This window comes from Rana temporaria, chromosome 5, assembly GCF_905171775.1.
Source record: "Rana temporaria chromosome 5, aRanTem1.1, whole genome shotgun sequence".
NCBI lineage: Eukaryota > Metazoa > Chordata > Amphibia > Anura > Ranidae > Rana > Rana temporaria.
The window spans coordinates 186,254,117-186,269,899 of record NC_053493.1 but is presented as its reverse complement, the minus strand read 5'-3'; the positions used below and the strand labels follow the sequence as shown (position 1 = coordinate 186,269,899).

The following is a 15,783-nucleotide window of genomic DNA, read 5'->3' as shown; positions in this document are numbered from 1 at the left end:
AAAAATGTTTTTTTTTTTTTTCAAAATTGTCGCTCTATTTTTGTTTATAGCGCAAAAAATAAAAACCGCAGAGGTGATCAAATACCACCAAAAGAAAGCTCTATTTGTGGGGAAAAAAAGGACGCCAATTTTGTTTGGGAGCCACATCACACGACCGGGCAATTGTCAGTTAAAGCGACGCAGTGCCGAATCGCAAAAACTGGCCAGATCCTTTTACCTGCATAATGGTCCGGGTCTTAAGTGGTTAAAGTTGTGTTTTTTTTTTATATTTCCAGTATGTGCTTGTTGCTTACAGCTAACCTTAAATGAAATCATGTTCTGGTCACTGCTACCCAGATGTTCTTTTATTTGAACATTTGTAATAAGCTCTGCATGGTTTGAGATTACCAGGTCCATCAGAGCATCATTCCTTGTGGGGGGGCTCAATAAACTGCACCATAAAATGGTATTGTAATAGGTTTATAAATGTCTGCCCTTTAAATTGTCCCAGCCATTACTCCAGTAAATTTCTGGGTAGTTAAAGCTAGTTTTGGCAATTTTTAAAAAAGATCCTAAGATTCTATTGTCTCCCCTGTGTCACAGGTAATCCTGTCAGTGTTTTTGAAAATATAAAGGGAGTGTTGGTTTTCTTCTGAGCAATGATTTTTGAGTGAGCAAAATATTTCTTTCAGTGGTGAATTGGTGCTTTAATTATCTCTTTATTATCTCATTTCCTATTTTAGGGCACCTGTGTCAAATGGGTTTAAAGGAAGGCTTTGTTACTGCTGTAAAAAACATTGGCGCTGTTATCACTGCATTTCTACAACATGCTAATGAAGAAGGTAAAAATACATTTTAGACTATTTGAGAATACCTTTGTATTTTTTGTCTTGTGTCCTCTGGGGTTCCAAGTTATAAATATTAATTGAAAGACGGATGACCACACTCAACTTTATGGAAATTGCAAGCAGATTTAGAAAAAAAACGAATATCGCAGCTCCACGGGCAGGGAACAGCATTGACGCATTTCACACAGACATGCACTTCGCCTTGCATTAAATCTTTAGGTCTCAAACTAGTTTTGATTGCCTTCTCTCCCACTGGATTTTAAACATTTTTAAGCAGAAGCAGACAATTATTCAGCTGTGGTTGCAACATTCTTAGAACACTGTTTAGCATTTTGTAAAAGTGACGAAGCAAGAGTCCTGACAAATAGAAAAAACAACCTCTGTGCAAAAATAAGCAACTGAAGGTGGAGAATATTTTAAATATCCAAATGTTGGGCGAATCGTTTAGCCAGGATTCTTGCACTCTCCACATGGACATATCAAAGTAGTTCACTGGGGAAAAAAAGGGTTAATTTGAGTGGAGAGGGTTATACTGCTGTCTACCATCTTTGGACACTAGCCAACAAAACTGTTTGTCGGGTATATAAAACCCTTCCCACTCCCATCATGTTCCAGTTAAAAAAAAAAAAAAAAAACAGTAGCAGGAGTGAATCATAAAGGCTGAACCTGCGTCACCCAATGTGCTTCCAGAGAAGGACCTCACGGTAAGTACAAGAATACTATTTTCTTATAGTTTGTTGGATGACACAGGATTAACTCTGAGGCAAGAGGGGTGTCCAAAACTTGAGCAGTAGGACTTGGCTAACATGTAAACAGAAGGTGGTAGCTATGTAAATCTGAGAAATGAATGCCTGAGGCCCAAAGGGTACTCACTGATCTGATTCTCAAAAAAGATGGAACTTTGTCTTTTACTCCCTCCTTGACCAGAGCACTTATTGCAATTTGGCACTGCGCTGCTTTAACCACTTAACCCCCGGACCATATTCGTGGTCAAAGACCAGAGCACTTAACTGACAATTGCGCGGTCGTGCGACATGGCTCCCAAACAAAATTGGCGTCCTTTTTTCCCCACAAATAGAGCTTTATTTTGGTGGTATTTGATCACCTGCGGTTTTTAGTTTTTGCGCTATAAACAAAAATAGAGCGACAATTTTGAAAAAAAATGAATATTTTTTTACTTTTTGCTATAATAAATATCCCCCAAAAATATTAAAAAAAAACGTTTTTTTTCCCTCAGTTTAGGCCGATACGTATTCTTCTACATATTTTTTGTAAAAAAATCGCAATAAGCGTTTATTGATTGGTTTGTGCAAAAGTTATAGCGTTTACAAAATAGGGGGTATTTTTATGGCATTTTTATTAACCACTTAAGCCCCGGACCAATATGCTGGCTAAAGACCCAAGGGGTTTTTACAGTTCGGGACTGCGTCGCTTTAACAGACAATTGCGCGGTCGTGCGACGTGGCTGCCAAACAAGCTTTCAGCCGATACGTATTCTTCTACCTATTTTTGGTAAAAAAAATCGCAATAATCGTTTATTGGTTGGTTTGCGCAAAATTTATAGAGTTTACAAAATAGGGGATAGTTTTTTTGCATTTTTATTTTATTTTATTTTTTTACTAGTAATGGCGGCGATCAGCGATTTTTTTCGTGACTGCGACATTATGGCGGACACTTCGGACAATTTTGACACATTTTTGGGACCATTGTCATTTTCACAGCAAAAAATGCATTTAAATTGCATTCTTTATTGTGAAAATGACAGTTGCAGTTTGGGAGTTAAACACAGGGGGCGCTGTAACATTTAGGGATCACTGTGTATGTGTTTACTAGTGTAGAGGGGTGTGGCTGTAGGACTGACACCATCGATCGAGTCTTCCCTATAAAAGGGATCACTCGATCGATGCGCCGCCACAGTGAAGCACGGGGAAGCCGTGTTTACATACGGCTCTCCCCGTTCTTCAGCTCCGGGGAGCGATCGCGACGGAGCGGCTAAAAACAAATAGCCGCGCCGTCGTCTCGGATCGTCCCGACCTCCGCATGTACCGGGGGGGTCCCGATCGGACCCCCCACCCACGTCTAGGCAGGCACGTACAGGTACGTTGATGTGCCTGTCCGTGCCATTCTGCCGACGTAAATGTACATGAGGAGGTCGGGAACTGGTTAATATTTTTTTTTACTAGTAATTGCGGCGATCATCGATTTTTTTTTTTCTGTACTGCGACATTATGGCGGACACTTTTGACACATTTTTGGGACCATTGGTATTTTTATAGCGATCAGTGCTATAAAAATGCATTGGATTACTATAAAAATGGCGCTGGCAGTGAAGGGGTTAACACTAGGGGGCGTGGAAGGGGTTAAGTATGTTCCCTGGGTGTGTTCTAACTGTAGGGGGGGGTGACCTCACTAGGGGAAATGACTGATCTTCTGTTCATACGTTGTATGAACAGAAGATCAGCATTTCTCTCCCTGACAGGACCGGGAGCTGTGTGTTTACACTCACAGCTCCCGGTCCCCGCTCTGTAACGAGCGATCGCGCCCGCCGGGCACACGCACGCGCCCCTAGTGGCCTGCGCGAGAGCCGACGTATAGCTATGTGCTCTCACGCAGGGGAGCCAACGTGCTGCCGTAAAACGACGGCGGCTGGTCGGCAAGTTGTTAACTGGTAATTGCACAGTCATGCAACGCTACCCAAACAAAATTTACGACCTTTTTCCCCCACAAATAAAGCTTTCTTTTGGTATTTGATCACCAGTGGGATTACATTTTTTATGCGATATAAACAAAAAGACGCAAAATTTGAAAAAAAAAATTTATATATTGGTCTACTTTTTGTTATAAAAAAAATCCAATAAACTAAATGTTAGTCCTACATTTAGGCCAAAATTTATTCAGCCAACATGTCTTGGGTAAAAAAAAAATCTCAATATGTGTAGATTTATTGGTTTGCACACAAGTTATAGCGTCTACAATCTAATCTAATGATACTGGAATTTACGCAGCTTTTAGTTTCTTAAGGTGCTAAAATGGCAGGGCAGTACAACCCCCCTCCCCCAAATTACCCCTTTTTGGAAAGGAGACACCCCAAGGAATTTGCTGAGAGGCATAAATATAAAACAAAATTGTCACAAGTGATTGTAAAATGACAAAAAAAAAATATTTTACACAAAATTGTCACTGAAATTATATATTGCTCACACATGCCATGGGTATATGTGGAATCCCACCCCAAAATACATTCTGCCGCTTCTCCCGAGTATGGGGATACCACATGTGAGAGACTTTTTGGGAGCCTAACTACGTACAGGACCCCAAAAACCAATCGCCGCCTTCAGAATTTCAAAGGGCTTAAATTGCTTATTTTACTTCCTCACTACCGATCACAGTTTCTGAGGCTATGAAAGGCCAAGATGGCACAACAACCCCCCCCCCCCCATGACCCCTTTTCGGAAAGTAAGCACCCCAAGCTATTTGTTAAGAGGCATTGTGTATATTTTACAGCTCTCATTTGTTTAGAAAAATGAAGAAAGATAAGTTTTAACATTTTCAAAACTTTGTTGACAAAAGCAAGATCTGCAAAATACTCAACATGCCTCTCAGCAAATAGCTTGGGTTTTCTACTTTCCAAAATGGGTCATTTGGGGGGGATTGTGCTAAATTGCCATTTCATGACTTCCGTAACTGTGATAGGCAGTCAGGAGTGAAATCAACAATTTATGCCCTTGGAAAGCCTGGCGGTGATTGGTTTTTAGGGTCCTGTACACAGCTAGACTGCCAAAGTCTCACATGTGGTATCCTTATACTCCGGAGAAGCAGCAGAATGTATTTTGTGGTGTCATTTCACATATACCCATGGCATGTCTGAGCAATATATCATTTAACTGACAACTCTGTGTAAAAAAAAATAATACAATTTCCCGAAACTATATATAACTATAAAATATTCCATAGATTTAACATGCCTCTCAGCAAAAAGCTTTGGGTGTCTACTTTCCAAAAATGGGCTATTTGGGGGGTATTTGAACTGTCCTGGCATTTTATGCCCAACATTAGAAGCTTATGCCACACATCACCCACTCTTCTAACTACTTGAAGACCAAGCCCTTTCTGACACTTTTTGTTTACATGAAAAAAGCATTTTATTTTTGCTAGACAATTACTTTGAACCCCCAAACATTGTATATTTTTTTTAAAGCAGAGGCCCTGGGGGGCGTGGCAAAGAGCGGCATTTGAGAGGACGTTTCTCACAACGCTCCCTACAGTTACGGAAATACAGGAAAAAGGGTCCCAAAGGGCGACTCAAGGTCGGAATTTAAAGGCACAGTAAACAATAAGGATATGGAAAAATACTAATATTTAATGAAACATAAATACATAATATACAAAGGAGCATGAAAAACAGATTAAAGACATATATTGACAAACAAAATATATGATTGAGCCCTAGTGCGTCAATGCATTTCGCTGTTAAGCTTCATCAGGACACATTCAAGATTCGTGAATTGCAAAGAGAGGAGACAGGTCTCACTGTCTTGCAACGGAGTCAGCTTTATTCAACAGGAGAAAATTCTCATAGCCAGAATAAAAAAAGGCCAGCTATAGGCTCGTTAAAGCGGTGGTTCACCCTCCTTGACATCATTATACCATTACATTCGGCATCGTAGCGCGAGCTACGGTATGCCGGTCTTAAATTTTTAATCCCCGTACTCACTGTGCTATCGATCATTGAAGTTTCCGACTCCCGCGGGGAATGGGCGTGCCTATGGAGAGGGAGGATGATTGACGGCCGGCTCTGGCATGTCACGCTCCCCGAAGACAGCCGGAGTAGGTCTCGGCTCTTCACGGCGCCTGCGCACAGGCTATGCGCAGGCGCCGTGAATAGCCAAGCCTATTTCGGCTATTTCCGGAGGAGCGTGACGTGCCAGGGCCGGCCGTCAATCACCTTCTCTCACCATAGGAACGCCCATTCCCCGGAATCTTCAACGATCCATAGCACGGTGAGTACGGGGATAAAAAATGTAAGACCGGCATACTGTAGCTCGCGCTACGATGCCGAATGTAATGGTATAATAAAATTTTTTTTTTTTTTTTTTTTTTAATAGGGTGAACCCCCGCTTTAAATTTCAAAATATCCTCATACGATGATCTCAAACAGGGGAAGATATCAATGTTAATTAGGCAGAGGGCAGCAGGAAACCACGTGTTATCAAGATATGGAAAGATAAAGTTGCATAGTCCAAATTATAAATGGGTGCTAAAATCCTCAAAGGATTTTGTTTTTTAACCAGAAAAAACAAGTTTATTGAGATCTAGGCATACAAATATACAATACAGAAAATCCACCCTGTTCCGATACACCGAAGATACGAACAGCAATTCTGCTTTCATGAACTATCAATATAATCCGTATAAACTCACGTACTAGTAGGCACAGCTGTGATGGGCATAAAAAGATAAACATATATTAGCCACACCTTCTGGAATTAGACTTCTACTCTCTGCAGCCCGTCTTTAAGATAACGTCTTTGTAATCACACAGTACAAGTTTTCCCGTCCTCCAGCCACCTGTTCCACACACTGGCAAACTTATGTGGGCGCCCCCTATGAATATAAATCATTTTCTTATACAGAAGGACCGCATTTATTTCCTTCTTCCAGTCTCTCAACGATGGGGCTGCCGCCTGAAGCCAGGCCTTGGCCACTACCTTTCTGGCTAGGAACAGTGACTCGTATATAAATATAGCCTGGTCCCCGCTACCTCTATGTCTGGCAATAGACCCAGCAGACAAAGCTTCGGGTCCATTCCCACAGGAGATCCCATATTGTCATGTAGAAATCCTGTCACTTGTAACCAGTAAGCCTGCATGCCACAACAGATGATAGAAAGTGCCTTCCGCCAAAGAGCACATGGGGCACAAGGGGCTCCTTGTAGATTGAAACTTCACCAGTCTCGGGGGGTGTAAGGTATGCCCGGTGAAGTATATACAGTTGCGACAGTCTATCCGATAATTTAGAGGATGTAGTCTTGACCAGCAGAATTTCTCCCCAATCTGTTTCCTCAATAGGTCCCACGTCCTGTTCCCACTGTACCTTTGCTGTCTGGAACACCCTATTTATCCTGCGCTGTCTGATAATGTAATATATGTTAGATATGAGTTTGGTTGATTCTGCTCCAAAGATAACGTCAAGCACCGGTGGAGTACTAAGATCCACAGTGACGGAGGTCATCTGTTTCCTAATTGCATGCTTAAGCTGCAAATAGCGAAACAATAAATGCTGCAGAAGAGAAAATTCTTCCTTTAGCACCGAGAAGGGCTTAACTCCGCTCTCTGTCAGAATCTGGGACAGATACAGCACCCCGTAATCTGCCCAAATCTGTGGATCAGGTACTGTATTCAACTCTGGCAGGCCGCCATTGACCCATAGTGGAGTGTGTGAGTGAATGTGTGATCGGTCCTGCTTTTTAAGTGCTATATCCCATACTTTTTGGTGGTGCAGTAGCATTCCAGCCCCAAAGTGTGGTGCCCTGCATCCTCCATGTCCCTTCCTAAACACCGCCTGACTAGGAGTGTGAAAAGCACTGCCAGGTTTCTTACATACCAATGATCTATATCTCTGTGATTCAATCTTGTTAAAGTAATATAAGTGGAAGAGTTGTCACGCTATATAGTAATTCTGAACATCCGGAAGGGAACAACCCCCCTCCAGTGTGGGATTCTTAAGTACATGCCAGGCCAATTTATGCCGACCCGAGCCCCAGACAAAAGAATTTAGTATTGCTTCCATCTGTTTGAATACTTACAAAGGGATATACAAGGGAGCGTGCCAAATCATATATAAAATTTTGGGTAGCAATATCATTTTCACTAAATTGATTCTGCCCATTACCCCCAGTGGTAACCTCGACCAGGCCTGGGTTCTGGATTTAATAATTGCAAACAGGGGATCTATATTAAAAACAACATAATCCTGCAAGTTCCTAGTGACTCTCACTCTTAGGTATTTAACCTCCGCTACTCTCTGCAATGGTAACTCTGGGGACACTACCGGAGGGGGGGAACTGATCCAGCGGGAGAATTTTAGATTTGTCACAATTAATCCTCAGGCCCGAGAACCGGCCGACCTCCTCTATAATATTCAATGCCGCCCGCAGCGATGGACCCTGATCCGCCAAGTACAGGACCGTATCGTCCGCATACAACCCTATCTTTTCCCATGTATCCCCTTTTCTAAGGCCTACCACCTCCGGGTTCATTCTAATGGCAATAGCCAGTGGTTCTGCCGCCAGGGCATATAGCAGCTGCGACAGGGGGCAACCCTGCTTTGTACCCCACTCCAGGGAGATCTGATAGCCACCCATTAACAAAAATCCTAGCCTTGGGGGTCTGATATAAAAGCTGAACCCATTTGATAAAATTCGGGCTGAACCCATAGCATCTCAGGCATTTCTATAAATATAGCCACTCGACCGAGTCAAAGGCCTTGGCCGTATCCAGGGCCACTACCACCTTGGTCCCCACATTGTCGTGTTGAGCTTGGATGTTCATGAACAACCTTCGTATATTCATTGCCGTATTCTTCCCTGGCATAAATCCGGTCTGATCCGGGTGTATTAAGGAAAGAATTACCGTGTTTAATCTAAAGGATAATATTTTGGCCAAGATCTTAATATCTACTGTCAACAGAGATATAGGTCTGTATGATTCTGGGTACTGTGGATCCTTATCCGGCTTAGGAAGAACTATTATCTGTGCTTCCTGCATTGAAGAGGGGAGCACGCCCAGGTCAAAAATGGAATGAAATAGGGCCTTAGTCTAGGGACTAACAACTCAGAGTTTGTAGTGTAGAACTCCAAGTGCAGACCATCCAGCCCCGGAGCCTTAGATTTGGCCAGCTGTGACACCGCAGTATCTATGTCCTGAGTGAAGGAGCTGCGGTGGCTCAACGCGATTGGCACTGCGCTGAGCCATTCACCTCTGCAGCTAGGGGTTTCGGATCCCGGTCTCGGCTACATGTGAATTGAGTTTGGTGGTCTCAGCCCGTCTCCCGGTGGGTGTGCTATGCGAGGTAAGCCTGCGCTTAGTACGCCCACCTACCTCCCACAAAAAAAAACACCACACTTACACTCGAAATTGGGTTAACATGCACGCACTTTGACCACGCGGTCTCTAAAAAAGAAAGGGCAAAGGACTAACGGGGCTGGTTGAGTGGGCAAATCCTCTCACTCCCTTATAGGGAGTCCCTCTGCCCCGTTGGGCTTCAAAGCACACACCCGCCATTGCCACACGGGGCATGGAGAAAGGTGGCAGATTGCCTCTGGGGAAGCCTGCCTACTCCCAACTCCTGCAGTCAGGCTTCTCTCTCGAGTACATGCACAAAATAAAATAAAAAATAGAAAAATAAAAAATCTATGTCCTGAGTGGTGATGGGAGCCTCCAGCACTCTAGACTGTTCTGAGTTCAACTGAGGGAATTGTAACGTATGTAAGTATGCCTGGATCTCTTGTGGCATGTGTTGGCACTGGGACCTATATAGTTCATTCTCATGATTTTAGTAACCATTCATATTTCTGATTATGGGACTTTATCCCGAATGTGTCCTGATGAAGCTTAACAGCGAAATGTGTTGACGCACTAGGGCTCACTCATATCTGTTTTTCATGCTCCTTTGTATATTATGTATGTATTTTATGTTTCAATAAATATTAGTATTTTTCTATATCCTTATTGTTTACTGTGCCTTTAAAGTCTGACCTTGGGTCGTCCTTTGGGACCCTTTTTCCTGTATTTCCATATTTACGGATGAGGCAATGTGAGTGCTTCCTCCTCCTATCTCCCCACAGTTACCCTGTAAAGATCCTTCTCCCGATCAATTTACCGGCTCATCTGGCACTGGACCCACTCAATCCCTCACTGAACACTACTGTACCCTCCCCGGTCTCCTCGTCAGCTCCACATACAGCGTGCTGACCCACAAACAGTTGAAAGGAGTCGAGATGCAACACAACCTCCAAAATATATATGTTGGATGTTGCAATTTTTTTTCACATAGTATTTGCGCAGCGATTTTCCAAGCGCAATTTTTGGGGGAAAAAAACACTATACTGCCCAAATGTTTGGTAAAATATAAAAGATGATCTTATGTTGAGTACATAGATACCAAACGCAATATGCATTAAAATTGCGCACGCCCATGCAGCGGTGACAAACTACATACCTTTTTAAAAGCCTTTACAGGTTACCACTTTAGATTTACAGAGGAGGTCTACTGCTAGAATTACTGCCCTTGATCTGACGTTCTCAGTGATACCTCACATGCATGGTGTAATTGCTGTTTACATTCGACACGAAAACCTATACTTGCATTCGCCTTTGCACATGAGTACAGGAGGGACAAGGGTGCTTTTAATTTTTTTTTATTATCATTTATTTTTATTTTTTATTTTATTTTTTATTATCATTTATGTTATCACAGGGAATGTAAATATCCCCTATGATAGCAATTCATGCCTTTTGGGTTAAAACAGAATTCTTGCCTAACACGAACTACTTCTAAAAGAAAAAAGTCCCCCCTGCTATGCTGACTAACCTGTGTAAAGAAATGTGTGTACTTATTTTTAGTCCTCTCCCTTGTGGTCATGTGAGCCGGCTCCCCAGCTGCAGGGAAGAGGAATGTGTGGCGACAACAGCTGAGGCATGGGAGTCTATGGGTCATGTCATCACTCCCAGACTTCCTAGCCACTGTTTAGCACAATCTTCTCTCCCCTGTAGCTACCTCACTGACAAAAGGGGATTACATGACTAGACCGGAACACCCTGAAAGCAGGTAAGTATACCATTTTTTTCTTACTAAGGTTTGTCAGCAAGGGAGGAGGGGACATTTTTAAACATAGTTACAATTAGATTGGAATTCCACTCTTACCACTTCCGGACCGCCCCACGTAGTGTATACTGCACTGCAGCAGGGTGGCCCAGCTCTGCAAAATCACGTACAGGTATGTGATTCTAGAAAAAAAAACACAACCCTGGGAAAACGCTGCACTAGACATGTGTCAAAATAAAGAAATTCCCGCAATGAAAGTGAGATATGAAGCTGCCAGTACCAAAAAGTTAAATGCCAAACTATAAAAATAATATATAAAAAAAGGTACAGCGCTAAGCAAGTGAACGTGAATATTGACAATGAGGATGGTATAAAATAAATACCTAGAACCAAAACACAAATTTAGAATGCCTGAATGATCAGAAGCAATCAGTGATAAAAAACGTGAATAAAACAGTCCCACATTAATGGTTAAATAAATTAACCAGTAAAAGAAAGATTTAAATTGTGATACATAATCATGCACAAAGTTGGATATGTGAAAAAAAGGAAGAATCTTCATCCACCTATAAGACACCCAAGCAATGGTATTGTAGTCTCCTTACCCTATAAGGGTGACCGCTGTCACGGCGATCTGTCTGAGCCCATGGTTTAAAGTCTCCCAATAGACTAACTCCAGATATTTAGCAAGCACAAGATGGTATCTCAATACCTCAAGGGTAAAAAAAAACAGAAAGAAACTCCATAGCGTAATACTGCTGACAAAAAAAATTATTTGCAGAAAAGTATTGCATTTACAAAGTTGTTTTTGTAAAATCGCAGTGTATAAACATGGAGGGATGCGGCGTCTCCTCGAGGCTTCTCTTGTTTGTTAAGCTCCGTGTCAGTGTATCCCCGTATGGAGAGGCGTGATGACGTTGAATCTGCTAGCCAGACCTACACGTTTCATCATGAAAAGACGTCGTCTGGGATAGGCTGCTAGATCCGCGTCATCACGCATGCCCTTTTATAGTACCGCGACTCCATCTTAACTGAGGGTAGAAGCGGAAGGGCTAAATAGGAAAACGCATAACGCCAGCATGATGAGTGCTGGACATTGTAAGGAGCATAACGGAAGTCTATGGAGTAAATAAATGACCACCATCTATAAATGACCACCATCTTGTGGCAAGAAGGGAGAAAACACTTAGTAGAGCCAACAAAAGGAGAAGAGAACAGAAGAACACCACAAACCGCAAATTCCCAATATTACATAGAACAAAGAATAGCGAACTAATAGGTGATTTGTGTAGCATTGGTACTATTACATAACCGAAAAGGAAAGTGCAATACAGTAACTAGAATAAGTAAAATGCAAATAACATAAAAAAAATCATATAAAATATCAAAACATATGTATATATAAAAGGATTAAAAATATACAGAAGAGGCCTAGGCATTATTTAAAAAGCAATTAATGTCCCAATCGACATTTAACCCATGAGGGACATAAGATTTCATATCAAAAATCCACTTTGTTTCAAATTTGGATATTGAGTGGACCTTATTTGTACCTCTCCAATGTGGACGTCATTTCTCAATAGGGACAAAGAGAGTCCCCTTTGTTGATTGTGGTACCTAGCATAGTGTTTAGGGAAACCCTGTTTAATATTCCCCACATATTCTTCTAATCTGACATGGAGGGCTCTCTTGGTCCGTCCAATGTACTGTTTAGAACATGGACATTGGATAAGATATACTACACAATTCACTAGAGCATGTAATAAAATAATCAATCTCATAACTTTTGTCTGTCTGAGTTGACTGAAAGGATTCAAACCTCCGTCCTTGAAAATAATGAATTTGGCATTTCTTACACTTACGGCAAGGATAGAAGCCCTTCATACTCTGAAAGAATTGGATATTGTTAGGCGGATCGATAACATTGGGAGCTACCCTATGACGCAGGGAAGGTGCTCCTCTAAAGATAACGACTGGACGATCAGGAATCACTGGGCCCAAAACCCTATAGTTTTTTAAGATGCTCAAATGTTTATTCAAAATATTTTTAACTGAAAAGTATTGATTTGAATAACCTGTAATCATGGAGCATCCAAAACGGTTATCTACAACTGCATTGGCCCTTTCTGAGGTGTTCAACATCTGATTTCTATCAATATCATTAACTAATTTGATGATGTTATCTATGTTTGTCTCATTGTACCCTTTTTCCGAAAATCTCAATTTCAGAATAAGAGCTTGCTGCTGATAATCAAGCAAAGTGGTACAATTTCGCCTAATCCTTTGAAACTGATCTTTAGGGACAGCACTAAGCCACGGAGAGTGATGACAACTAGTTAATAGAATAAAGGCATTTCCTTGAAGTATGTGATAGTAGTCACACCACCTTCCTTCCAGACTACATAGGGAGCAGTGGCACGATTGTTTGGGACTTGGTGTCGCCCTTATTCGGAAAGGGGTAATATTTATATGTGGACAATTTCGACACAAGCGTGCCACTTTTTAGACACTTCTTTCAATTAGGAATTGGTGCGTGTGGCACCGTGCGATTTAATAGCTGGGGCTTCCCCCAATGGCTTGTAAATGCCCAACTTAGTCAGGGGGAGAGAGCCTGCTTGAGGTGCAATGAAATGCTTGCAGAGAGGTTGAAAGGACAAACGGAATGTTTTCGTTCTGTCTTTCCATTTACGCAGATACAGCAGTCCAAATTACGGTGACTGGTGTTGTTGAGAAGCCCCTCCGTGTCCACAACTATAACCGTAAAATGGGATGGGTGGACTTCAACGACCAGATTACAGGGCCGTACTTAATTGCTCCTAAGGCCAGATGCTGATACAAAATTGTGCCTCTATACGTATTCCAATTGGCTCTATTCAACGCTTATGTACTATACAAAGCGAGAAAATATACCGCTCTAAAAGTTGCTGATCCCTTGGCTTTGCTTCCGTCCCACTGGACCAAAAGGGTGCTGGGTATGCGCAGGTGCATTGGATAGAAAAAAGTCCTGGACTGCTGCACTCCTAAAACGATGTCTTTATTGCAAATGAAATCCAAAAAACAACCAAAGCAATGCAGTCAAAATAAAGTGAACAAAAGGAAAACGGTGGCTGACATGTTTCACATCCATTTTTCCTTTTGTTCACTTTATTTTGACTGCATTGCTTTAGTTGCTTTTTGTTTTTTTTGGATTTCATTTGCAATAAAGACATTGTTTTAGGAGTGTGGCAGTCCAGGACTTTTTTTCTATCCAATACTATACAAAGCGCCAGGAAGAAGTGGATCCTTCCTAAAATTCCAGGAAGAGATCATTATAGCCGTTATTTGATATGGCCACAAGGTGTGGTCGCCAAAAGCTCTTATTCATGGGACATGATGCAATATACCATATATACTCGAGTATAAGCCAAGTTTTTTAGCACCCCTTCCATAGACTCCCATGTTAAACGGTCATTTCTCTGGTGACTTTGGGGACCCGGTACCAGGCGGTCGTAGGTTCCCTGGACCCGGAACTTGGCACACATGTAGCCCCATTTCTCCTCTACAAGTGTACAAAGTTTGTTTCCATAGACTCCCATGTTAAACATCAGTCTATTCATGGGCACAGTGAGGCATGCAGATGGACACCCTAGGCTTATATTTGAGTCAATACGTTTTCCCAATTTTTTGGTGGTAAAATTAGGTGCCTCTGCTTATATTTGGGTCGGCTTATACCCGAGTATATACGGTAATACAATTCCTTATTTAATAATATCAAAAATACAAAACAAAAAGCTCAAACAATGCAAATAACCCTTTTAACCTGCCACCATATTAAAAATGACAAAGTTGCCCCTCATAATATTATACCATATAACCTAAATCCAATTACAAAACTGATATATGCCTGTACCATTATGATAAACCAAACCCGTGGGTCATTACTGCGGGATGTTGGATGGTAAACCATGTTATTTGAAGTTGAGCCAGAAGGATACCTCTCATGCAACCGCTTGCAAGTAATGAATATTACACTTGGCACCATCAAAGATGCTTGACGTGTCTGTTAGACATGTCATAAGTTACAAATTTTAACAAACGCAGAAGGTCACTAAAACATATCACATAGGGACTGCCTCCCCTTCCTAAAATCTTTGATCTTCCCTGCTTAACTGTCAGTATAATCATTGCCCTAACGCAAAGGCCAGAAATGAATGCCAGTAACTGTTCCACTATACCACATTCATTACAAAGCAGTGGAATCATTCCACATACATTTTCCCTATGGGCTTAAGCATGTAGGGTAAGAAAATAGAGTTTATGGGCTGCAGAACTGCTATACCAAGGATTCCCTGTGTCAGAGGAGGAGAGCTTCAGCATTTTCCTGGGGGTCAAGACCCTCTAAGGCTAGGAGCGAGCAAGTAAGGATCAACCTAGAGTGTCTGCATCCACATACCCCGGAAGGCTGAGACACTAAGCCATTGTGAACCTTTTATGTGTGTGGACCTGGAGCAGTGCAGACCCAATGTTGAGGTGTCTATGCCCAAACCACAGACCACAGGACCGAGTCACTGAGAGTTATTTGGCTGTGCCAGGACCCAGAGCTGGGGGGACCAATTGCCCTGTGTGCCTACAGTCTGGGAGAGCCAGTGAGGATCCGTTAATGAGGACTGAGACAGATGGCTTCCAAGTTCCTACACATCCTAAACTCTTGCCACACACAGTTACCCCAATAGAGACTGCTTTCATCTATCGGCTTGTCCTCCATTCATCACTTGCACTCTTGAATGGACTGTGCACCACCTGTAGGCCGACCAACACTGACATTTATGTGCCAGATGCTTTCAAACACTTCCAGTGCTACCCCCAAAACGCATACGCCTATCCACTTTTGGGGCTTAGTTAGGGGGGTTAGTTTATAGGGAGTTGGTACAACTGCAAAATGTTAACTAAAACTAGGGCAACCAAAGTTTCAGCTGTTGCAGAACTACAAGTCCCATCATGCCTCTGGGAGTAATTGTAACTGCCAGCCTTGCATTGCCTGCAAGGCACAACAGCTGGAAGGCCCCATATTGTCTACCCCTGCAATAGGATAACAGATGCCTGTCACACTGCAGCTGTTTGCTCTATCTTATCTCCTTAAGGCTCAGTGACA

General features: G+C 42.2%; 1 protein-coding gene across 6 annotated transcripts in view; it reads left to right on the top strand.

Moving 5' to 3' along the window:
• Positions 1-15,783, top strand: part of ICE1 (interactor of little elongation complex ELL subunit 1) — a 537,335-nt gene that overhangs the window by 503,575 nt on the left and 17,977 nt on the right. For 5 of the 6 annotated variants that reach the window (XM_040353452.1, XM_040353450.1, XM_040353449.1 and 2 more), the window contains one exon: positions 723-821. The exons of the other annotated variant lie outside the window; for it this stretch is intronic. In XM_040353452.1, the coding sequence (XP_040209386.1) occupies positions 723-821 (99 nt within the window). The remainder of the gene's footprint in view (positions 1-722; positions 822-15,783) is intronic. 6 annotated transcript variants of the gene reach the window in all.